This window comes from Zootoca vivipara, chromosome 16 (genome assembly GCF_965207765.1).
Source record: "Zootoca vivipara chromosome 16, rZooViv2.hap1.1, whole genome shotgun sequence".
Taxonomy (NCBI): Eukaryota; Metazoa; Chordata; class Lepidosauria; order Squamata; family Lacertidae; genus Zootoca; species Zootoca vivipara.
Window position 1 is genome coordinate 38,654,524 of NC_142599.1, and position 23,676 is coordinate 38,678,199.

The window sequence follows — 23,676 nt, forward strand, 5'->3', positions numbered from 1 at the left end:
CTGGAACTGACAGATCAGGGGCAGAGAAGCTTTTTTTTCCTTGTCAGGGTGGCATTCCCACAGGGGGTAATCTCTGTCAGGCCGCATGCCAGCTGTGAGCAGGGTAAGAGCCAAAGGAGGGTGGCCTCTCCCCCTTTTCACTTCTTCTTTCTGCCTTTCCTTCTTTCCAAGAAGCCCTGCTTTCATCTTTAAAAATAACAGATCAGGTTTCTAGCCCCTAACATCTAGCTCCTGGCCGTGTCGTTTGGGGGAAAAGAGGCTTGAATGCCTGCTGAAATTTGAGAAGCGTAAAGTAGGGTGCAAATAAGGTTTTCTAGGGGCTGGGGGTGCCCTTGTAGAAATCAACTGCAGGAGCGAGTTGTGGGACTCGCTCCTGCAGGAGGCAGGCAGTGAGGGCAGCCAACTTGGACACGACTTGAAAAGAGGATTGGACAAATTCAGGGAGGAGGAGAGGGCTACCGACAGCTACTAGCCTCCCTGGCTATGGTCTGACTCCACAGTCAGAGGTAGCAATTGCTTCTAAATAATACCAGTGGCTGGAAACCGCAGGAGGGGAGAGCGCTCTTGTGTTCGAATCCTGATTGCAGATCCCCCCCCCTTACAAAGGCATCTGCTTGGCGACTGTGAGAACAGGATACTGGCCTCAAAGGGGCCTGATCCAGCAAGCTCTCCTGACGTCCTCAGCTGTTCAGAGTTGCAGAAGAAGCAGTAGCAATTCTTCACATCATTCGGGCAGAGCGTGCAGCGTTTTGGTCACCTGGACGCAGCAGACCTTAATTTTAAGGGGGCAAAGTAGTGCAGATTGTCATGCAATGCAGAGGTAGCTGATACACGTGGCCATTTAAAAAAAAAGGATTCAAATTGAATTTGAGGAGCAGATGGCAGCTGTTTTTGAAACTGCATCCTCAGCCGTCGCTAACCTCCTCTCCCACTCTTTTAAATAATTGTAAGCAGTGCTGTGTGCTGTTCACTTTCTGGTTTACAGAGCTTCATTACTAGGAGACTCTCTCTCTCTCTCTCTCTCTCTCTCTCTATATATATATATATATACTCCCCCAAAGATCAGGGTTTTTTGTTAGTTTTTTTTAAGCTGCATGGTTCAAGTAAATAAATGTTTGGAAGGCAGAGAGTTTAAAGAAATCAGCCATGCCCAGAGCTGAAAATGCACCATCAACCTGTCTCTCAAAATTTCAAATAATTGTTGACACTCTCACACACATAAACGTGCACACAGGCCTGCACACACATTGCAATTTATTTATTTATTTTTAAAAGCAAGTTTCTAGTCCTCAGTTTCCAAACATGTAGGCAGAGTGTGTAGAAATCTGCCGTGTGCAGAAGCAGGAGTGGGGCTTGGAGGTTGGGTATGTGTGTGGTTCTTCTGTTGATCTGTTTTTTCCTACCACGCCCACCCTGTCCTGGCTCCTAATCCCCCAATGCCTTCCAGACCGGGCTGCTGTGCTGGTATCGGAAAAGCGTCAAGCTTCAAAACCTCCAACAGCTTCCCGGATGAGATGCTTGGGTTCATCAAGTCCTTCCCTCTCCTTGATGAAGCTGTGCCCTCGGTCACGGAGCAGCCCTGGTTTACGAAGACCACCAGCAGGTAACTTTTTGCCAGTCGTGGATAGAGCCAAGTTTGGGAGCTCATGTGCAGGTCTGCTGAATTTCCCCCTCTGCTCCTGGGATACTTTTGAATTCCTTTCTCTTGAGTTAGCTCTGTTTCCACTGAGGTTGGCTTTCCTCTCGACGATAGTAGCCATTTCAAGGGAAGCTTTGCAAGACCTGAGCTTTCCTTTTCTTGGAAGAGAACCCACGCAGAACCTGAGCTGCTAGCTGAAGGGAAGAAGTTCACCTGAAAATAAGCCTTGCAGAACCTGAGCTGCTAGCTAGGGAAAAATCTCCCCTTGTGAACAAGTTCCTTTAAAATAAGCCTTGCAGAACCTGAGCTGCTAGCTAGGGAAAAATCTCCCATTACTAGCTAGGGAAAAATCTCCCCTTGTGAACCAGCTCCTTTAAAATAAGCCTTGCAGAACCTGAGCTGCTAGATAGGGGGTAAAGTCTCATGCGAAACCTCCTTTTAAACGAAGCATCGTACAACCTGAACTGCTAGCTTTTGAAAGCCTTGTCCCTTTTGCAAGTTCTTTAAAACAAGCCTTGCAAAACCTTGCAAAATCTACAAAGTGTGGCCTTTTCTCCCTGCTCCTTCCATTCCTCCTCTCCTCCCTGCCATTCCCCTCCCAGGTACAAGCTGACCCGTCTGGGCGTGGACACAACAGCTGGCCCCTTTCAAAATCACACGGTCCTCTTCCTGGGCTCAGAAGATGGCACAGTCCTGAAGGTCCTCTCCACCACCACTGAGAATTCCACGGTCGAGACTTTGCTGCTGGAGGAGATGTCTGTCTACAACCCGTCGCTGTGAGTCCTGACCCTCTGTTTCCATGCACAGTCTTTTATTTGGATCCTTTAATTCGGAGATACAGTGGTACCTCTAGTTACGAACTTAATTCGTTCTTAACCTGAAACTGTTCTTAACAGTTCTTAACTGTTCTTAACTTAATTCGTTCTTAACCTGAAACTGTTCTTAACTAGAGGCGTGCTTTCGCTAATGGGGCCTCTTGCTGCCGCGGCGCTGCTGGCACACGACTTCCGTTCTCATCCTGGGGCAAAGTTCTCGACTCGAGGCAGGGCCGTCTTAAGCCTATCCAGCGCTGTGGTTCAAAGATCCCTCCGGCGCGCCCCCCCCCCACGCCATTCCCCAGAGTTGCTGACCTTTTCCACTGCTGCTGGAAGTTTTGCAGGGCTGGAGGAGGCAGGCAGCAGCTGGAGGGGAAGAGGGGAAGGCTTCGGCTGCAGCATCCAGCCTCTGCCTCTTCCCTGGCTCCCATGCCTCAGTGGCCACAGCAGGAGGAGGCTCGGGGCACGGCACTGCTTCAGCGTGGCAGGCGCGGCCCGGCGCCCTGGCACCTTGCACCACCCAGCCTTGCCTTAGGGCTGGCCCTGACTTGAGGTACCACTGTATATGGGACTGAACCCGAGGCCTTCTGCTTGCAGGATTGGAGCTCAGCCATTGCTTCCTTCCAGAGTGTTGACAGTTGGGATGGGGGAGAATTTGGTTTGGTCTGCATTCTAATGCAAAATTTGATGCATATTTGAAGGCAAAATGCAAATCTTAACGCAAAATCTAATGCAAATCTCAGTGTGAAGTGCCGATCTTAATGTGAATTTTAATGCCCATTTCAATAGAGAAATGCAAAACTTAATGTGGAATTGAATGCACATTTGAATGCAAAACGTAATGTGGAACTGAATGCACATTTCAGTGCAAAACTTAATGTGGAATTGAATGCAATAGTTTGCAATAGTTTCGCCATCTTTTGGGTGGGGAGAAGTGTACAAAACTGCTCAGCTTGGGGAAGAGGATGCATTAAAATGCATTGGTCAGTGGAAATAACAAAGAAAAACCACACATTACATGGGGGGACGGGGACGGAACTGATTGCAAAAAAAAAGTGTCTGTTGCACCATGCACTAACTAAATCACTGATGTTTTTGTGAGGACTTTCAGAAGAAAAAATTGTGGCAAACTGAACTTAAAAACTAGGAAACTATGAGAAATGTGAGAGCGACTGAAAGGGGACAGCATCCGTCCACCTCCAAGTGTTCTTATCCTACTACATCAGGTCCAGCAGGTTTTTGTCGTGCTTCTCATAAGCCAGCCGGACCTGTTCGACCAAGTCATCTGTGGAGGGGGAAATAATAACCTGCGCACGTCCCAGCAAATGGTAGCTTTCATTGCATGCCTTTCAAGTCTTTCTCTTAAAAAATAATAATAAGAAAGCCCAAGCCTGCCAGAACCTCCCCGCCTCCTGCAAGCTTAACTCTGCCCTTCTCCACCCACACTATCTTTTCAAATAGGCTCCTTCTCACAGCAGGAACGTGCTTTATTTTGAATTTGAAACCTTCTCCCCAGCCTTCACTAACCACATTTGCAGGTGTGGGAAAATTTACTGCCCCGCTCTCCACCTGAGGAGGCGTAGAAGGTCTCTTTCGGCTTCCCGTCTCAGCAAAGGGGCATGGTGGGGTTCTTTTGCGGGGGGGGGGTTACCCCCAACGATTCCAGACACACACACACACTATGCAAACTCCCCTTAATTCTGCTGTTTTTTGCCTTCTGAATATTATCGGCAGGAGCCACCGAGGCAAAAATAGAACAGCAAGTTTAATTGGCAATAACATCCTTATCTTATCGGAGTTTGGAGGGGGGAGAGGGTTCTGTCTTAGCATTTTTAATTTCTTTGAGCTTCAAGGAGTTTTGAGAGGCGAGCCGTTTCCTATCCCCCTTTACGCAACTTCCCGTTGCCATTTTCCTTATCTCCCCGGGGTGCCCCCTGCCCACCCATTTGCCGACCCCACTCACCCAACCCCAACATTCCCAGCGACTGAATTTTCTGCAACCGCAGCTAGAATGCCTCGTAAAATATGACCATTTCCTCTTAGGTGGCGAACTCTACAGACCCTAACCCAAACTCCCCCAAACTCTGCCCTCCAGATGTTTTGGGACTACAACTCCCATCATCCCTAACTAACAGGACCAGAGTTCAGGGATGATGGGAATTGTAGTCCCAAAACATCTGGTGGGCCGAGTTTGGGGGTGCCTGCCCTAACCCCATGGTTCCCAATGTGGGGCACATGCAATTTGATTTTTGCAATTTGATTTTTAAGGGGGGCAATTCGAGAATTAGTTATTAAGTTAAGGTACTTTTAGGCTTCCTCCACGTGAGTAAGAGATCGCTTTTTGAATAATAATGCCCAGTGGGGGGCATCAGGATTTTAGAGATGCTTAGGTGGGGCATGGCCCAAATAAGGTTGCCTTAACCCAGGGGTCCCCAGACTTACCCGCCTTCGGGCCGGTAAGGGCGAGGGAGTGCGCACGCAGTGGGCCGGAGGGTGGGGGAGTGCGCGCCAGTGCGCATGCGCACACCCATTTACTGGCACGGTGGCACGCTTCCAGGCCAGAAAAATCGCCGAAAATTGTTTGTGCGCATGCGTATGGGCCTCCCCCGACCCGGAAGTGCACCGGAAATGACCTCTTCTGGGTCGGGAGAGGCCCATACGCATGCGCAGAAACGATTTTCGGCGATTTTTTTCAGATCTGGAAGTGCGCCGCCGCGCAGCACGCCGTAAGAACGGGCGGCGGCAGCAGGCGGCGGGGGGCGTCGCGGGCCGGATTGGGAGGCCAATTGGGCCGCATCCGGCCCGGGGGCCATAGTCTGGGGACCCCTGCCTTAACCTATCATGTCTGTCTCGCCCCATGGAATTCTGTGAGTAGCCACTGCCAAGCAGGTCGGCACCATAGATTTAAAGCCATGGCTTTCCCCCCAACCAAGGAATCCTGGGAACCGTTTAGCCTTGTTTAACGGGGTAGAGATCCTCAGTTTTGCTACCAGCGGAAATGCTGCGGGCGCATATGTGGCAGAATTGGCAAGCCCTGCCTTTAAGGGTGCTGTTGGCAGGGCCGGATTTAGGATTGATGAGGCCCTAAGCTCCTGAAGGTAACGGGGCCCTTTATATGCCCAGCTGTCCTTTGTCAACCACAAATGGGCGCTGTTTTTTGTGTTGAACATATGCTATATGGTAATTTATGGACCTAATAGGTATCTAAAGCCATTTGCACATAACAAAATATTTATCAAAGTAATTGCTGAACTTACCTTACATTTTGGAAATGTACATCCAGTATTTTTCTTCCTTTAATTTTTTTTTGGGGGGGGAGGGCCAAGAGAGTGAGGCCCTAAGCTATAGCTCAGGCATCCCCAAACTGTGGCCTTCAAGATGTTTTGGCCTACAACTCCCATGATCCCTAGCTAACAGGAGCAGTGGTCGGGGAAGATGGGAATTGTAGTCCAAAACATCTGGAGGGCCGAAGTTTGGGAATGCCTGCTATAGCTCGTTTAGCTTATACGTAAATCTGGCACTGGCTGTTAGTGAAATGTAAATGTTACGACGTGGCAGAAATGGGTAGAGGAGACCGATTTGGTGCGTAGGGAAAATGGCAGTTTTCTGCCCCAAAAGCTGGTGGAGAGATGGACTGAGAATCACAGAACTGTGCGGTTGGAAGGGAACCCAGAGATTATCCAGCTCAACCCCCTGCAATGCTTGATTTGATTTCAATAATGTTGGGTTTCTTTAGTGTTGTCTTCCCCTCTCTGCCCCCATCCCAGGTGTAGTGTCAGGAAGGAAGACCGGCGTGTCCTGGGGCTCGAACTTGACAAAGCCAGCCACGCCGTTTACGTGGCCTTCTCTGGGTGCGTGGTGCGAGTCCCTCTCAGTCGCTGCGCCGCCTACAGTGCCTGCCGCAGGTTAGTGGGGTGACCTAATTTTGCTGCTTTCTGCCTCTTCCTTCTTTCCTAACTCTGCCCGTCTACACTGACTGGTCGCAACTCTCTGGATTTTACGATGGAAGACGCTTTCTCCCTGCCCCATACCTGCAGATTGAACCTGGGCCTTTCCCCACCCCCAGTAAAGCAGGTGATCTCCTTAAAAATAAAGCCAAGATTCCTGTCTTCATGATTCCAAGTGATGGGCTCATTTGAACCAGGAGCCTAGGGAGGTCTCTTATACCAAATCAGCCTGTTTGTCTGAATGCTACCTGGCTCTCCAAGGCTTCCTAAGAACCTCAGAAGAACCAGCCAAAGGGGGAGGCCGATTAATCCATCCTCCTCCTCTGGTGCAGTTTGGGTTTTACAAGGGTTTCTAAAGGTTTAGAGGGTGTTTGCAGGCCTCTTTGCAGGGGAGTTGACTGTGGTTTTCATTGGCAATCATCTTTAATGATTTCTGTGCAATCTTAACAAGCGAAACTAAATTATATAAATTCAACCAAAATGTCTTTTGAATTCCTAAGGCATGCTACTATTTTTTTTAGCACCCCTCCTTTTTGGAATTTGATAGCTGAAACATTCAACATGCTGCGACAGGGCAACAGAGGCTCGTGTGTGTGGTTTTTTTTTTTTTGGTGTGTGTGTGTGTGTGTAAGGTCCTTACAAGGGGCTGCCGTGTCCTATGGCCCCCTGATTCACCTCGCGTGACCCATCCCACACAGCCCCTCCTGCCCCGAACAGGTGTGGGGTGCCAGACCTCGCCGCTTCCAGGAAATGCCATACGGCGTGATATTCTGGCCAGAGCTGCCCGCTTCCTTTAATGGGCAACTGAGCCAGCTGCTCTCTCTCTCTCCTAAAGGCCATGTCCCCCTTTCCAAATCCCAGCGTGGCAGGGACCCAAAGATCTCTAGGGGCAGAGAGGGAGAGAGAGAGAGAGAGGCATCCTGGGTCGCCTTCCTGTCAGCTCCACAGAAATCAGGGCAGGGAAGCGGTGACTAGTGGCTAGAGCAAAACGGAAGCTGGCGTGTGTGTGTGTGTGTGTGTGTGTGTTGCATTCATATCCCACTTCCCCTGCACACACACACACACACACACACACACACACACACACACACACAGAACTAAAGGTGGTGTCCGTGCTTCTCCCTGCTCCTTGTTTAATCCTTACAACAACCCTGTGAGGTAGGATAGGCTGAGAGAGGCGGTCACCGGCCCAAGGTCACAACCAGTGAGCCTCAGGGCCAAGCGGAAAATTGAATCCAAATCTGACACTAACCAGTATACTACGCCGGCTCTCAGCAACGTTTCCTGTGGCACCCCCCCCCAAAAAAAAAGTCGTATATGAGTGCATTAAAAATATATATATTGGGGGTTTGTTTTGCCCTTTGGAACAAGGGCATTGGGGTTTCTGACAAGCTGGTTATAACGCCCTCTCCTGTTGTTGGCAACTGGTGCTCAACGGTAGACTGCTTTTGAACATGGGAGCTCCATATATTATCACCAGTGCAGTGAAAAGCAATCCCATGGGGTGGGCGGGGGTTCAGGGGGGTTTGGTCCCCCCCTGCAGTCGGTGCAGCCCTGACTGCACAGCCTTACGGGGAGGGTCGGCAGAGGGCTTCAACCTTCCCGCTTTCCGAGCGAACACATTTATTTCCTTCTCCGTTTGCAGGAGCTGCCTGGGATCCCGCGATCCGTACTGCGTTTGGCTGAGCACGGGGGCCTGCGTTGCGTTCAGCAGCGAGATCAGGTGAGGCAGGCTGGGGGGAGGAATTTCGGAGGCCATCCCTGTTCTTATGAAGCAGGTGGGCAAGGACCTTTGGCCCTCCAGAAGTTTTCCCTGAATTGCCCTGCTTTCTCTCTCTTTTTCTGTCACCCGTTCCTCTCTCTCCTCATCCTTTTCTAACACCTCCCTTTTCTTACTTTTCCCGATACCCCCTCTCCTTCCATGACTTCCTTTTCTAACACCCCATTTTCTCATTCTTTCTTTGGCTTCCGACACCCTCTTTCCTCTTTCTTACACTGCCTGCAACCTTCTGCCCTCCAGATATTTTGAACTATGTATCCCATCAGCCTTAGCAAGCGTGGCCAGCAGTCAGGGGTGATGATGGAAGTTGTAGTTCAGCCACATAGGGAGGGGCAACAGTTCCCCACACCTAATTCAAGAGATCTCCTCCTCTTCTTCTTCTTCTTCTTCTTCTTCTTCTTCTTCTTCTTCTTCTTCTTCTTCTTCTTCTTCTTCTTCTTCAGTGTGGTATCGCCTAAACTTTGGAACTCCCTGCCCATTGAGGCCAGGCAACTACCTTCACTGCATTGTTCTCAGCGCCTACTAAAAACTTCTGGTTTAGCATAACCTATTTAGATATGACAGGACCACACATTTTAATACGTAATTTTGTTTTACAATGTATATTTCAACTACTGATTACATTTATAATTTGCTTTTGGGTGAACTTGTCTCTTAATGAATATTTTATGATCATCTTAATGTATATTTCATATTTTGTGCAATCCGCTTAGAAGTTTTTACGATTCAGTGGCCTTACACATTCTGTTATATAAATAAGGGCTGTAAAAGCATCTTATTTCTCTCAATTGGACCAAATTCCTCCTGAAGAGCTGCTCTTCCAGCTGACAGATGCATTTTCTTGAGGTTTTTTTAAATATATACTTTTGCTTTTTTACCTCCTGCATTTAATGATTTCCTATCGCGGAAGCTGATCTTCATGCAAGTTTGCTGTTCCCTCTGTTGCGAACCATTTTGAATGCACACTGGGGAAGCAGGCTATGTAAATATTTATTTAACAGATAAAGCCAAGTTCCTCCTCACTTCTACCCCCCCCCCTTTGGCTCTTATGGTGCTTCCTAGAAACCCCAAGACACCCCCTGATTGGTCAGTTTGAGCATCCTCAACTGACTCTGCCCCAGCATCCTTTCTGCATCACCATGAGGACTAGAAACTTTACTTTCTGTTGCTTAGAAACAATGAACCAAAGGGGCTTTGGGGGTCACTGAAGGACTTAGCTGATTTTGCGAAGAGCTTCTTTTTGCCCCTCACCCCGAATTCCATCCCTCCTCCCTCTCCACAAACCCCCAGCCCCCCACAATGCTCCATGTATACTCCATTTTCTAAATATTCTCCTTGACCCACAGCCATTGCGGCACAAGCCATCCCACGCCAGCTTGTCTCTTCAAACATCTCTGACTGGTGAAGGAAGGGAACAGGAGGGTGAATTGTCTGGCTCTTTGGGGGCTTGTAACTTGTCGGGTTCTGCTTTCTTTAATTTCCCACCTCGTTTTTTTTTTCCTGAGTGCCAGCCAATTGATTAATTAGCGGAGGATTTAATCAAGCTGGCAGACTCCGTTTTAATGAGATTTCTCTCTTCCACCCTTGTCTCTTTCTCTCTCCAGCCACAGAGGCGGGTTCGAGCAAGACGTCGAAGGCTCCATCAAGTACACGGGGAATTGCCAAGGTGAGAGTCCTCTGGGGACAAGGGGGTCTTTTCCACAGCCAGACCAGCCAGGAAGCCACGTTGCTGTTTTCGCACGAGTCTCGTCGGAAGAGAACCGGAGCTTGCTCCGAGTCCCGATCCGGCTATAAAACTCACTGAGCCAAACAAAAATGGCTGGGCGTGTGTCCTTTTCCTGTTGCTCATGCACAGAAACACCGACTCCATTGGCGGGCGTCTGAAAAGCTGTTTTGCGTAGGAAATAACAGCTCTTGGGTGCTCATCCCTTAAAGAGGTTTTTCTCCCTTTTTGGCTTGAGTGGGCTGCACTTCAGACGTCTCTCAAGAAACGCTGAGACGTTGACCACAGAGTCAGCTTGTTTTTGACGCTCCAGGGAAATGCCTCTTCCGGCCCTTTTCACCAGCTACTTCCTGGGCTGCACCCCGAGGGCCACACCCTTTTCCAAGCAACTGTCCCGAGGGCCGCATTTTGGGGTGGACGGGGCCGGAGGCAGAAAGTGGTTGCACAGCAGACGTTTCTTCGCTAGAGGCACAATCTTGGGTTCAAGGGCACACTCCAGGCAGAGAGGACCCTCGGGGTGCAAAGTAGGGGCCATGGGAAGTGTGAGGAGGCTTCCCGGGGCCAGATGGAGAGACCTGGAGGGCCAGGCCTGATGTTTCCCGCTCCACCTATGAGCAAATTGCTTCTTCCTTTCCAGATTGCCCCATGCTTAGCTGCCTAGCTGCACCCTGTTCCTCTGCCTTTTTTCCGTACCCATCTCTTGTCTTCCCCTTCGCTTTTTAGATGTCGTAACAGCCCCCGGGAGCCGCGATGGCACCAGCAACTCTGCATATGGTCAGTACGTCCGTCTCCCCTCCCTCCCTCCTTCCCCAAGCTCATCGTCCTTCCTACCCCTCCTGTCTCCTTCCGCCGCTTATTCTGCCCCCCAAAAAATCAATCACCCGCCGCCCCACACTCTAGCGGTGGCGTTTCGGCCATTGAGGTTCAAATGGGGGAAGGCCGCCATGTTGGATGGGACTATTGGGGTTAGAGCCAGCTCAGCTCTGTTCCTAGTGGAGGCGTTGAAATTAATAGGCCTGCGTTAGCCATGTCTGTCAATTTCAACGGGTCTGCCTAAGCAGGGCCAAGCCATTGTATCTTGGGATCCTCCGTGTTGGCGCCATGGTGTCCAATTGGAGGCGTCATCTTGAGAGGATCCAGTCAGCTTCCAGTGGTTTTTAGCCAAAAGGCTACTGGTATGTGAACTGATGCCAGGATGTTCCTATTTTCTCCCACGCAAGGGTCTCAAAAGACCCCTTGGGACAAAGCGACCTCCGTTCAAGGCCTTTCCCGGTGGCCATGGTTCCCAGCCACCTGTTGCTTAGGCCTAAGATGGCTGCCAGCCAAGTCCATTGAAGGTTTATTCTCTTAAAACAGGGGCAAACTCTCCTCAAAAGCAGCAGGAGGAGGAGGAGGAGCGGAACCCCTAACCCTCCACTTCTGTTGCCTGGGGAATGTGGGAATTCCCACAAACTGGTTTTCAAAACTAACACCACCTCGAAGGAACAAATCACTGCTCACTTCCTGTCACATCAAGCGCCATTTCCTCATCCATCCCACCAACATCCCACTCCCATCATTTACTGCAGGGGTGGGCGGAAGGTCTTGTTACGGTTAACCAACCCCCTGCCGCTCTCTTTGTACTCTTTCCAGAGGCTGTGTATAAAACCCACTCTCCCCTTTATGGCTTTTGAGAGGGATGGTCTCCGTGTGAACCCAGAAACCTTTCCTTGTGTGTGTGTGTGTGTGTGTGTGTGTGTGTGTGTGTGTGTGTGTGTGATTCTCCTGGGGCAGAATTTGACCTTCCCTCATCAGAGCACAAACGCAGCTGCGGTTTTTATGTTGAGCCCGAAGGGTTGAAATCGAACCAACTCTGGGCCACGTTCATGCTGTGCCATTTAAAGCTCTGTAACGCAACTTTGAACAGTCATGGCTTCTCCCAAAGGATTCTGGGAATGGGTTGTTTGATAAGGGTGCTGAGACCCCTGTTTGCCCTCGCAGAGCTATGGTTCCCAGGGTTCCCCGTGAAGAGGGATTGGCCATTAAAACACTCTGAGAATCGTAGTTCTGGGAGGGGAATAACGGGGGGGGGAGTCCTTCTTCCAACTCTCAGCACCCTAAACAAACTACAGTTCCCATAATTCTTTGGGCGGGGAGCCATTACCGTTGAAAATGAAATGCATGGTTGAAATGTGGCTTCTGTTTATTTGATGAGGGAGCAATTTCTGCCGAGGGGGAGACCAATAGCATCTTGAGCTTCTCAGGCTCCCTCTACTCTAAGCGAAGGCTTTTTCCAGAGGAGTAGAAGATGCCAAAGTCAAGGATGGAACGGATATGGACCATTTAAAGCAAGCATAGGCAACCTTGGCTCTCCAGATGTTTTGGAACTACAACCCCCATGGTCCCTGACCACTGGCCCTGTTAGCTAGGGATCATGGGAGTTGTAGTTTCAAAACATCTGGAGAGCCAAGGTTGCCTATGGCTGATTTAAAGCCTCTAAATATCTCCTTTCAATCCTTTCCTCATCACTTACATGACTTGAAATCGGATGGGTGGGTGATGTCACCCAAGGGCCCCCCATCTCCTCAGAACCCTTTTAAAAAGTGCATTTCCCCCTCTTGTCTCATATTTGAGCTTGTAGGGTAGAAAAGACCTTCTCTCACACACACCAGCACACTTTCTAGTTAAAAAAGACTAGGGCACACAAAACTCAGGACCCAGGTATCCGGGGTGTGAGGAACCCAGACACCTGGGGAATGCAAGACCCAGGCGCCCAGGCTGTGCAGAACCCAGGCGTCCTGGCATGCCGACAACAAGCGCACACTCCTGAGCTTAGATGGGGCGAGCAGCTCTGGCGATGAAGCTCTCTGCGCAGGCAATCAGCCCCCCGCAGGAGGCCCTGCTTCCCTGCCCTCCCCACCTCACCCCCTGAGTCCAGCTCCCCCAAGCAAGAGAGCTGCAGAGCCAATCCGGTGCCTGGAAGGAAATTAAAACCGAAGCGACTCCATTAATTACCCAGCAGGGGAGAAATCTCTTGATTTAATGGGTGGGGGGAGGAAGGAGCCCAGAAGGAACAGGAGGCTGCTGTGTTCTGTGAGCATCGCTTGCGGGGGGGGGTTTTTCAAAATTTGGGGGTGCACACATATTTCCTACCCAGGGTTAAGCCTGGCCTCTCTCAAGCCTCCCCTTTCTCCTGACCTGAGACCGGTCCTTCTCCGGGCTCGTCTCCGATCTCAGTCCTACTCAGAGTAGACCCGTTGAAATGCAACAGACACGGCTGACTTAGGTTAGGTCTGCTCTGAGTAGGGCTTCGGGGTCAGCCGAAGGTGATTATTGTTGGGAGGGGGTTGGTCTTCTGGAGCAACAGGCCTCCCCCCTTCCTCCCCCTCCCCTCTTCTTATCCCTGTCTCGCTGCAAATCTTGGCCGCTTCCACTCGCCACTTCCTGCGAGGACTGCGGGGGCCAAGAGTGGGGCAGGCGGGGGACGTGGGGGGGGCATGCGTCTGGGATTCATTAGGCAACTTGGCTGGCTTGGCGTTGGGGGGGGGGCAACTGACACGCAAGCAGACGGAGGCTCTGCGGATTGCAAAACAGTTGCACAAACTCTAAATCGCATTCAGCCACCATGGCTTCCCCTATAGAATTCCCCTGTAGAATTCTGGCAGCTGCCGACCATTTCCCCTCCCGGTGCTACAATTCCCAGAGTGATCCCTCTTCCTGGAGCAATCATTAAATCCCTCTGGGATTTGTAGCGTCTCTGAACAACTCTCAGCCCCCTCAACCAACTGCAGCCCTCAGAATTCTCTGGGCGAGGCCCTGACCATTTAAAGCCGTATCACAGCGCCTTAAACGTAGGGTGTGTGCCCTACACAGAGTAGACCCACTGGAATGAATGGAACTAACTTAGCCATGTTGATTTATTTTCAATGGGGCTCCTCTCAGCGGCACTAGCATTGCACCCAACATTAGTCGTGGCCGGAGCAGACGCCATGAAATGAATGAATACAACTAACTTGGGTCCATTCATTTCAGTGGGTTTACTCTTGAGTAGAACTTAGTTGGGTACCAACCAACCCTTTCAGGACGGTTTCCCCATACGCCTTGGCAGGTGAGGGATAAAAGCTCTTTCCACACCTGATCCCTATGAGTTACTCTGCGTAAAAAGAACAGCTTTTGAGCTCTCAGCCTTGCAAGGCCCACTCAGCGTGCCAACTGCAGAAGCCTAGAAATCCTTGCACGGTGGCACAAACCAAAGGGGTGGCTTGAATATATGTGGTTTTGTGGAAACCTCAGAACTGATCCCCTGCATAAGATGTGATTGCAAGGTGTTTGCGGAGACCGTTCCTGGGTCTGCAGCCTTCGCTGTGGCTCTTGTGGGGGGGCTCCTCCCATTACCCCCTAACTGGCCGCTGCCCCACCCCCAATGTCATTATTTTATTCCTTCCTCCACTCGTCGTCGTTGCTGCCGTGTTTTTTTTATAGTATAAAAATGGTTTACTTACAAGCTCTCCAAAGGCCAGGTTCATGTGCATTTCCATACAGCAGTCAGAAAAGTTGCACAGACAGTAAAATGTAGCTTAGTTACAAGATGGATAAAAATTCCTAAACTATTGGTATAGGAACACAAGAGAGGCTAGTGAGAGCCATGTGGCTGAGCTGGAGCAACCAACTCAGACCTCCTCGTACACTGAGTCCACAGGTGGACTGGATAGGGGGGGAAAGGCTTGATTACCTTTTTCCAGCTTACTCCGTGGTTTTAACCCCTTCACGCATTAATTCTGACACTGTCTTTATCACCGGTAACACAGGGAAGACGCAGACCTCCGCAGCCGCCACCGCTCTCTCCTCTCCCTTCCCAGAAGTGCCCACGGGGTCTCCTCCCGCTAGCTTGGCTCCCGACGCCCGCCTGGCCCCAGGCGCAGGGGGGCCACACTCCACCCTCCACGTGGCTGTGAGCAAGCAGGGTAAGAAGGGGCCGCTCGCCTGGACCCCCACCCCTCCGCCCGCATGCACACACACACAGACACACGTGCCGTGTCCCCCCACCCCACCCGTCCCCGCAGTATGGCACCCCCGTGATAACAGTGAGCTGTGCAAGAACCACTAACTCGCGCGGGGAGGGCCTGGGGACGCGCTGGAATGCGGAGGCATGCGAAATGGTTGCGTCGCCGTGTCTTGCATGTCAGGGAGCAGGGGGCGCGTGAGCTGTGCATGGTTACAGGTGCCCCTCTCAAGGCAGAGGACGAAGCTGGCGAGTCTTTTTAGGATCCTGGATGGGAGGTGTGATTGCGCCCGCTGGAAGTGAAACCTTTGTCTCTCTATTTGCAGTTGTGAGTGTCAGAGAGAGAGAGAGAGAGAGAGAGAGAGAGAGAGAGAGAGAGAGAGAGAGAGAGAGAGAGAGAGAGAGAGAGAGAGGCCTCTGTAAATTTCAGTTGTGGGTTGGGGCGTGTGTTTTAAGCGTTCAGATGAGGAAGGGCCGCAGTTCAGTGCGGCAGCCCATGCCTCGCACCCAGAAGGTCCCAAGTTTGATATCTGGCATCATCCCTAGGTAGGGCTGGGATAAACCCCCAATATTGAGGTGGGGGGACCCCATGGTCTGGCTTGGTCTCAGGCAGCGTCCTCTGCTCCTACCTAAACCAGTTCAGAACCATGAGGACTAGAACCTTGATTTGCGTTTACGTCAAAGGCTGTCGCTTCGTGGTAGATCACCAACCTTGCGGGATTGCTTGGTGAGGGGACCAAGGGGTCTCCTGACAACTCTCGGCACCTTTAAGAAAGGACCTCTCCCAGAACTCTTGGGGGGAAGCGGTGTCCGTTTAACGTGGTATTGTAGTGCTTTAGATGTATAGCTTCAATGTAGCCCTAATAATATGTACACCAGGCATCCCCAAACTTCGGCCCTCCAGATGTTTTGGACTACAATTCCCATCATCCCTGACCACTGGTCCTGTTAGCTAGGGATCATGGGAGTTGAAGGCCAAAACATCTGGAGGGCCGCAGTTTGGGGATGCCTGATGTACACATTTCCTGAGCAGTGTTCCCTAAAATGCATTTTTCTCCTATATTATTTTCATTGAATATATGTGCTTTTAATTATGCACACTTTCCTCCAGCTTGCATGCCTTTCTTTGCACAAGTTTGTAAAATCCTGGGAAGTACAAATCATATTTTCAGCAGGTGCAACTGAAGTGAGGTTTGCTTTAAAGTGCAAGCTGGAACGAATTCCTTCTCAAGTCTCTAGGCTCAGCTCAGTTGTGAGATTCAGCTGGCATGGGGAGGCTTTGAATTAGTCTTCCCGTCTGTAAATAATAATAATAATAATAATAATAATAATAATAATAATAATAATTATTATTATTATTATTTATACCCCACCCATCTGGCAGGGTTTCCCCAGCCGCTCTGGGCAGTTTCCAACAAAAGATTAAAAATACATCAAATTGGGGATGTTGGTGTGTCCCACCTCACAGGGTTGTTGTGTGTCGGCACCATCGCCTCATTGGCAGGCAGAGTTTGAGGAGGACTTGATGGGATGGAGAGGAAGGGAACCGCAAGCTTTCTGTGTGTCCGGGGGGGGGGGGGAGATAACCCTGATGAAGCAAGAGAGAAAGAACAGAAAAATGGCCCCCAGCGGAAATAGCTCTTAAGAGCTGATCCATTTTGGGAGAATTAGGCGTAATGCGTATTGCAAAAACGCACTCTCCTGCACACAGCAAGGCGTATACCCCCACACACAACACACGCAGTATATTTCCGCCCCCCACTCCGAAGCAAAATGTGAGGAGATGGGTGTTTGGCAGGGGGGGACAAAATAGCCCTCAAATTGCAAACAAAATGCCCCCAGACAGCTGCGGAGAAATGAAATAATTAAGCTGGCAGGGAAGATAAAGGTGTACGAGGGGAGAGAACAGCCACCAAAAATAAGCTGGATTTTGTATTTCAATTTAGGGAGAAGCCGGTCTCCTGGGAAAGTGTTTTGTGAGCATTCTCTCCTGCCAGCCCTGAGGCAGAATCTGATTTTCGAATGGTTTCCGCAGCCTCTTCTGAGTCCAGGTCCCTCTCTGTACGTCCTCAGAGGTTCCCTTCCCACACGGCAGGGCAGTGGGAGATGTTGATACTATTCCTATGGGTCTGTGCACCTCTTCATTTTTGAACCACTCAGAGGTCTCCAGAGAAGAATCACACAGGGCTGGTCTAGCAGAGACTAGGATAAGGGTTGCAGTTATCAGTATTGAAGGCAGACATGCTGCCAACCGCCTGGAGGAAGCTCACGTGATAATCTGCATTTTATAAAATTATAAAGTTTTGTGTGGCAAGAGGGAAGTTTTTTTCTGCTCCCTTCAAGCACTGGAACTCGTGGACGTTCAATGAAGCTGAACTTTGGAAGTCTCCGGATAAATCCGGATAAAAGAAAGGATTTATTCACATGGTGCGTAGTTAAACGATGGAACTCTCTCCCACATGAAGCAGTAATGACTACCACTTTAAAGGGCTTTTTTAAAAAGAGGATTAAATAAAATGGATTGATCTGTTTGGTGTGAATCTGCAGACTTTGCCTCTAGCAGAAATATGGCCTTGCTGTATCTCTGCAAGGAGGAAAGGGACCTAGTTCAGTGGCAGAAGAGGGGAAAGTTCCCCGGGTTCAATCGCCATCCTCTCTGGATGGGCTGAGAATGTCCCCGCCTGAAAACCTAGAGAGCGCCTGCCAGTCAGTGTGGGCTATATTGAACTAGACAGGCCTAAGTGCCTGAGTCAGTATACGTTCCGGTCATCCTAAATAAAGCAGAATGTGGAAACAGATCATGGCCCAAGGTAGGGGTGGGGGAGGCAGCCTGTAAGGAATTTGGGAGCTATCTCATCTTCCTTTATATGTATATATAATGAGAGAGATTCCACCGGCTTGTTCCAACTTTGCCCCTTTGCCATAAATGGCAGCCATTAACCTCTCCCCAACACCATGAGGACTAGATCCTTATTTTGGGAAGGCAAAACTGGGTCAGCCAGTTTTAGCTTCTCTCATCCTCACACCTGCCCACATGTCTGGGTCTTGTGAAAATAGGGTAGCTGCAGGAAAATCCTCAGTTTGGAGGGTTGAGAGCCATCCTGCACAGGTCCAGGGGTTTTGTGGCATTCGTAAAACAATCCACATACGATGAAGTGTCATATCCACTGAATCATAGAATTGTACAGTTGGCAGGGACCCCAAGACTCATCTAGTCCAACCCCCTGTAATGGAGGAATCTCAACTAAAACATCCATGACAGATGGCCATCCAACCTCTGCTTAAAAACCTCCAAGGAAGGAGAGTCCACCACCTCCCAAGGGAGACCATTCTCCTGTTGAACTGCTCCTACTGTCAGAATTTTTTTTCTGATGTTTAATAATAATAATAAATATACTATTTATACCCCGCCCATCTGGCTGGGTTTCCCCAGCCACTCTGGGCGGCTTCCAAAGAAAGATTAAAAGTACATTAAAACATCAGTCATTAAAAGCTTCCCTAAACAGGGCTGCCTTCAGATGTCTTCTAAACGTCAGATAGTTGTTTATCTCCTTGACATCTGATGGGAGGGTGTTCCACAGGGCGGGTGCCACCACCAAGAAGGCCCTCTCCTCCTTTCTTGCAAGCCCTATCCTTTGGAGCAGGAGAAAACAAGATGGCTCCCTCTTCCATGTGACGGCCCTTGAGATATTTGAAGATGGCTGCCGTGTCTCCTCTCAGTCTCCACTTTTCCAGGCTAAACAAACCCAGCTCCTTCAACCATTCCTCATCTGGCATGGTTTCCAGACCCTCGGAAGTAAAAGCAAATTATGGCTTGCCAAAGCGTTTTGACAGCCAACAGTGCTCCGAGAGCCACTTTCCCTTCTTTGCCACCTCCAGTGGGCCGCATTCTGATGGGGGCTGGAGCCAGAGGCAAAAGGGAGTGATCCAGTTAATGAAGAGGTTACCTTCCTGCCGCAGGCTAGCTCCTGGTTACAACATGCACAATGTAACAAGCTGTTTTTGACTATGTAACTTCTATTTCAATCACAATTCAACCTATAATATCTCGCAAAGTGTAATTCCATAGACCAACACATCATGCAAACAGAACATGTCAAGAGAAATTAAAAGTCCGATGGATGGCCTCCTGACCATGTTCTGTTAGCATGATGTGTTGGGCTATGGAATCACACTTTGTGAGATATTATAGGTTGAATCGTGTTTGAAATAGAAGTTACATAGTCAAAACCAGCCTGTTACGTTGTGCGTGTTGTTACTAGGATTGTATTTATGTATAACCTAAGGTTTAGGACACGGGTGGCGCTGTGGTCTGATCCACAGAGCCTAGGGCTCGCTGATCAGAAGGTTGGCAGTTCGAATCCCCACGACAGAGAGAGCTCCCATCGCTCAGTCCCAGCTCCTGCCAACCTAGCAGTTCAAAAGCATGTAAAAGTGCAAGTAGATAAATAGGTACCGCTCCAAGCGGGAAGGTAAACGGCGTTTGTGTGCGCTGCTCTGGTTCGCCAGAAGCGGCTTAGTCATGCTGGCCACATGACCCGGAAGCTGTACACCGGCTCCCTCGGCCAGCAAAGCAAGATGAGCGTCGCAACCCCAGAGTCGTCTGCGACTGGACCTAACAGTCAGGGGTCCCTTTACCTTTAAGGTTTAGTAGTGTTTTGCAGGCTAGCTCCTGCCCGCCCTCTGTCTTCCACCCAGGCAGGATAGAGGCATTGCTCAGAGTCCAGATACGTGTCCCAGAAAGGCAAATGATATTTGGGGTGCAAATAGGGTGTGGTTGAGAGAGAAAGCGAATGGCCTGCCTGTAGTTCCAAGGGCCAGACAGCCCCCCTGGCCCTGAGGCTCCCCCACCCTTAGCTCAGGGTGCTGCTCAACGTATTTGCCTGGCGTGCAGATCCAAACACACAGGCCCCCACAGCACTCAAGGAAACGGGGATGCAGTTAGAGGGGCAAACCTCTGAACAAAAGGAGGGCTTCCTCCTATTCAGAGCAAAGAAAAGCACAGCTACCCACAGAACAGCTTTCAAGGAACGAAACATCAAACTGCACAGCCCTGACTGGGGGTGGGGAGGAGGAAGGCAGTCTTGGCAGAGGCCCGCCATTAATTAGCTGGCGGTATTCTTGCCAAGGGGCAAACGTGTCTTTTGTTTTATTTTTAAAAGGGACGCTCTCCCTTTTTTTTCCTGGAGATCAGCTGTTCAGCGTTAAACCTTCCACTCGGCCTGCTTCAGCTGATCTCGTTGGGACGGGTGAATGGGATGGTGTTTGTGTATACCATTTTCAGATGCTCTTCTTGTTCGGCATTATTTTAATTATTTGACCGCACGCCACTTTTTTTTTTTTTTTAAAAAAGCTCCCGGACAATGAAATCCCATGCTGAGGAAAGTGGTTTTCTGCGGCCTGTACAGTTCGGGCAGTTTTTGCACAGTTTGTTCCAAAGTGTTTTAAGACCCATCTGAAGGGGAAATAAGAATTGGGTTGGCATTGAAAGGGGTGGGAGTTTGCAGAGCTCCACTTGAGCCCTGACACGCAACCCTCAACTACTGCTAAACGTATCCCGCCACCTCTCTAGTTTCCATTTCCATAGATCCAGCACATAGTTAGCCTGTGGAACCCCCTCCCACAAGAGGCAGTGACAGCCACCAATTCAAAGGGCTTTGAAAGAGGATTAGATAAATCATGGAGGAGGAAGATGCTGAACTACTAGATGGGTGACTGGCCTGATCCAGCAAGCTCTTCTTAGGTGATGAACTCTCTTCCTCCTCTTTCCAGCCCTTTAAGCCCCTGGCCGCTGCCAGATCTCGTACCCAGAAGTTCCACTGGTTTGTTCCATCTTACTGCGCATTCTACAATGAAGCCTTTCCCTTTTTTTGTCACTCCTAAATATGCTGCAAAGCAGTTTCTCCAAAATGATCCCCAAGTTCTACTATCCTCTAAGGGAGAGATTTTTCAAAGAGAATTTAGGAGGGTTGCACGCAAGGGCCCTACTCAGGGTAGCCCCATTGCAATTAGCAGGCATGACAAATGGAGGTCCTTTAATTTCAACAAGTAGAGCTTAGCCGGGCAAAAGCCTCTCTGGTTTAAGTTACAGCTTTGCGAGTTGGAGGCAGTGAAATAAGACCGTTGGCTGCTGCTATCTGGGCTTGCAGCTGGGGTGACTTTTATTGTGAAGTTTTGAAAAGGCAGGAAAAATAAGCCAGACTTGAGACTTCCTGTTTTCCATGAAGGGGGTTAAGGAGAAAGAAAAGGGGTCTCGGAGAGAGAATTTATCGAAGGAACCAGTGGCTTGTCAATCTTCTTTCCGAAAGGGAGGGCTGTGTTCAAAAGCACCTCCGTAATAATTTTAGCATTCCAAGGTTGTTCCCATTATAAAACAAGGCATTGCTTAGTGATGGGGAAGGAATTCAGTTCAGCCTGTGTTTAAAAGTAATTTGCACTCCCCAAAAGAATACAGTAACCGAACGGCAGCCGCCCTTTGAAATTCACACCTCTCCGAATTTTGCAATGACATTCTTCCCTTTGCCCCCAAAAGACAAACAAAATGTTGAGTTTCCCGAAAGTGGCGTCTGATTGGCCAATGTGAGAACAGGATACTGAACTCGATTGACCATTGGCCTGATCCAGAAACCAGACTCTATACTTAGGTCCTTAAAAGGGGGGAGTGGTTTGGATTTTTTTTTTATTCGTGCAGAGCTATAATAGTCAACAAAATAAAATCACGCAGGGTTTTATGAATGAGCAGATGTTGTTGCTGGAGTCCAGCTCACAGCAGCCAGCCTGACCAATGGTCAAGACTGGTGTTGAGATTCCAGCCACATCTGGAGGGCCACAGATTCCACCCACCTTGCCTATAAAAATGCTTGTGAACCTTGCAGCATCTGAATAGATTCTGGGCCTTGCTTGCTAAAACCCTCCAAATGTTTGAGGGGTTTTTGTGGAGGGTGAGTCCCAGGAAAACCGATGAGTAAAAATTTCCATTTTTATACAAGAAGTGGTGAACTGTAGTGGAGGGGAGAGAGAAATCAGACTTTTCCAGGAGGGAGATGGTTAAATATTCTTCTTCAAACCCCACCCCTCCCCGCAAGCCCAACAACTGGATTTTGTTTGCAGAATGGTGCGTCCAAAGCGGCTAGTCCTGATTGTTGATGCAATGGGTGGAAATAGTCAATAAATAATAGTTAATAGTTAGCAATGTTATGTTCCTGTCGCAAGGTTTCAGTGGGGCTTAACCCCCCCCCCTCCAGCTTTAGGGGACAGGATGATAGACCAGGAAATATACATACCTAAAGCTAGAAAAATATTTATCTTTACTTGCTTACGTAGCATGGTCTGTGCAGATGGTGGTGTTACAATGGGGGACCCTATAGCCCCCTGCCCCAAAGGGCTTACAGAGTACACTTGCACCTTGGTTCTCAAACGCCCCGGATCTCGTACATTTTGGCTCCTGAACGATTGGAAACCGGAAGTGAGTGTTCAGGTTTTCGAACGTTCTTTTGGAAGTGGAATGTCTGACGGGGCTTCCTTTGAGGTCTGTCTATTTTTGCTATTTATTTTGCATTTTTCTTTTTGCAGCTCTTTTTTTGCGATTGTTTGGAACCCAGTTCAGTTACTGATTGATTGATTGATTGATTGATTGTGGGACCACAGCACATTGTTTATTGCTTTCATTTTATGGATCGATGGTCTCGTTAGATAGTAAAATTCATGTTAAATTACTGTTTTAGGGGTCGTTTTTAAAAGTCTGGAACGGATGAATCCATTTTGCATTACTTTCTGTGGGAAAGTGAGCCTTGGTTTTGGAACGCTTTGGTTTTGGAACAGACTTCCAGAACGGATTAAGTTTGAGAACCAAGGTACCACTCTATTGGTTTTAAAGCAGGATGTAGAGACCAGGGGATTCTGCCAAAAGGGTTGCAGAAAAGACAAGGTTTCAAGGAGGGGGTTTGAAGCGAGTTAGAGAAGGGGCACTGCTCAGGTTTTCTGAAGGGATATAACAGCTAGGAAAGGGCAGGTGGGCCAATCAGAGGCTTGAGAACTTAAATGGAGCCTCCAGGTCCAGGAGCAGACTAGCAGGTGAAACAACAGTTTCCATGTCCTGTTTTTTTTTGTGCAGCCCACGATTAGGTCAACGAAGGCTGTTAGCAGAAAAAGGCCTGCCTGGCTGGAAATATTGCCCATTCCTCTTCCCCTGTTAACAAAGCCAAAGCGGCCTCTGAAAAAAGCGACAGCTTTGTCCTTCAAACTCTCCGGCCCACATGCTTACAAATGGGTCCTGACAGGTTAATCAACTCGACAAATAGTTGGTTAATCTACTCATTGAAAGCACTGCCACCTTTTCTTGTTGGTTTTTTTTTAATGCCCTCTCTTTAAAAAGCTGGAGTGCTAGCTAGCTATAGCCCTTGACATTCATTGGGTTTTAAAGCCGTCTTGTTTATTTCTGTCCTCCTCTCCTCCGCTCACCCAGTGTTTTTCCTTTTTACAAAAAAAAAGCAAAGAAAGAAATTCAGTTTCCATGGAGGGCCTTTTTTCTGTGCTTCATTGTTTTCTCCGTGGGAAATAGTTTGCCTTTCTTTCTTACGCGTGTCTCTCCGACAGAATGATGGGATTTTTGCAACTCCCGAAAGCTAACAAAATTCCACCCCCCACTTGCGCACCTCGTACTTTGTTCTGTGGACTGGGAGGGGGGCGGGAATTGAGGCACGGATAATGCGGGGGGGGGAGACACCCATCCTTTTGTCCGCTGACCCCTGAAGAACACAGCAGATAGAAATTGCCGGGCAGAGCCAGTGGG

At 49.4% G+C, this 23,676-nt stretch overlaps 1 protein-coding gene across 4 annotated transcripts in view; it reads left to right on the forward strand.

Annotated features, from left to right (window-relative positions):
* The window catches only part of SEMA6C (semaphorin 6C), a 99,926-nt gene that overhangs the window by 66,457 nt on the left and 9,793 nt on the right, over positions 1-23,676 (forward strand). For 3 of the 4 annotated variants that reach the window (XM_060269548.2, XM_088659739.1, XM_088659738.1), the window contains exons 12-18: positions 1,448-1,603; positions 2,242-2,415; positions 6,222-6,359; positions 8,047-8,124; positions 9,786-9,847; positions 10,628-10,678; positions 14,692-14,847. In XM_060269548.2, the coding sequence (XP_060125531.2) occupies positions 1,448-1,603; positions 2,242-2,415; positions 6,222-6,359; positions 8,047-8,124; positions 9,786-9,847; positions 10,628-10,678; positions 14,692-14,847 (815 nt within the window). The remainder of the gene's footprint in view (positions 1-1,447; positions 1,604-2,241; positions 2,416-6,221; positions 6,360-8,046; positions 8,125-9,785; positions 9,848-10,627; positions 10,679-14,691; positions 14,848-23,676) is intronic. The other variant, XM_060269549.2, reaches the window with a different exon arrangement.